Source organism: Hippopotamus amphibius, chromosome 12, assembly GCF_030028045.1.
Source record: "Hippopotamus amphibius kiboko isolate mHipAmp2 chromosome 12, mHipAmp2.hap2, whole genome shotgun sequence".
NCBI lineage: Eukaryota > Metazoa > Chordata > Mammalia > Artiodactyla > Hippopotamidae > Hippopotamus > Hippopotamus amphibius.
In genome coordinates this window covers 15331217-15332094 of record NC_080197.1, presented here as the reverse complement: position 1 = coordinate 15332094, position 878 = coordinate 15331217, and the positions used below count along the sequence as shown (strand labels likewise).

General features: G+C 41.0%; 1 protein-coding gene across 1 annotated transcript; it reads right to left on the bottom strand.

Annotated features, from left to right (window-relative positions):
- Positions 1 to 272: 272 nt before the first annotated feature.
- Positions 273 to 650, bottom strand: LOC130833748 (microtubule-associated proteins 1A/1B light chain 3B-like). Its single transcript, XM_057703694.1, has one exon. It carries the CDS (start codon positions 648 to 650, stop codon positions 273 to 275), a length of 378 nt encoding a protein of 125 aa, XP_057559677.1.
- Between the last annotated feature and the right edge of the window lie 228 nt (positions 651 to 878).

The window sequence follows — 878 nt, the reverse complement described above, 5'->3', positions numbered from 1 at the left end:
TTTTATTTTTAAACTTCTAAATTTGAAAACAAGACAGCCTAGGTTAAATAATAATAAAGGTTCCCAAAGCTGAATGTGCTCATGTGGAGCTCAGTTTTTCTGCTTGAAGTCCCAAAAAACAATTTCCTAAAACTCCTAGGCAGGAACACTACTGTTTGGATGATCTGTGATTAGATGAACTGATCAATCAGTTGGTAACATCCTTTTTTTATTCCTTGGTAAATAAAGGTTTAAAAAATTCTAGAACAGACGCTTTTTTTTTTTTTAAACTCTTACACAGACAATTTCATTCCAAAACTCTCCTGAGAGGCGTATACCATATACAGGAATCCATCTTCATCCTTCTCACTTTCATACACTTCACAAATCGGTGTGGACACACTCACCATGCTATGTCCATTCACTAACAGGAAGAAGGCTTGATTAGCGTTGAGCTGTAAGCACCTTCTAATTATCTTGATGAGCTCACTCATGTTGACATGATCAGGCACTAGGAACTTTGTTTTATCCAGGACTGGAAGCTGCTTCTCATCTTTGTATCGTTCTATTATTACCGGGATTTTGGTAGGATGCTGCTCTCGGATAAGTCGGACATCTTCTACTCTTTGTTCGAAGGTTCGGCGCTGTTTGAAGGTCTTCTTCGACGGCATGGCGCAGCAGGCTGGGCGGGGGCGGCGAGGTGGAGGGTCCGGGGGCTCCAGACGGCGGCTCCGACTGTGGCGACAGCGACCGCTCTTGTCTATCACTTTTTTTTTTTAGGCTTTCATAATCACTTTTAATGTTTGCATAATATGCCATTGAGTTTATGCATCATTATGTACTTTTTTGGGGGGGGTACACCAATTTCAATCATCTGTTTTTATACACATATCCCCTTA

Excerpts from the sequence above, each read along its gene's own strand:
- LOC130833748 (XM_057703694.1), bottom strand. The coding sequence starts at position 650 with ATGCCGTCGAAGAAGACCTTCAAACAGCGCCGAACCTTCGAACAAAGA.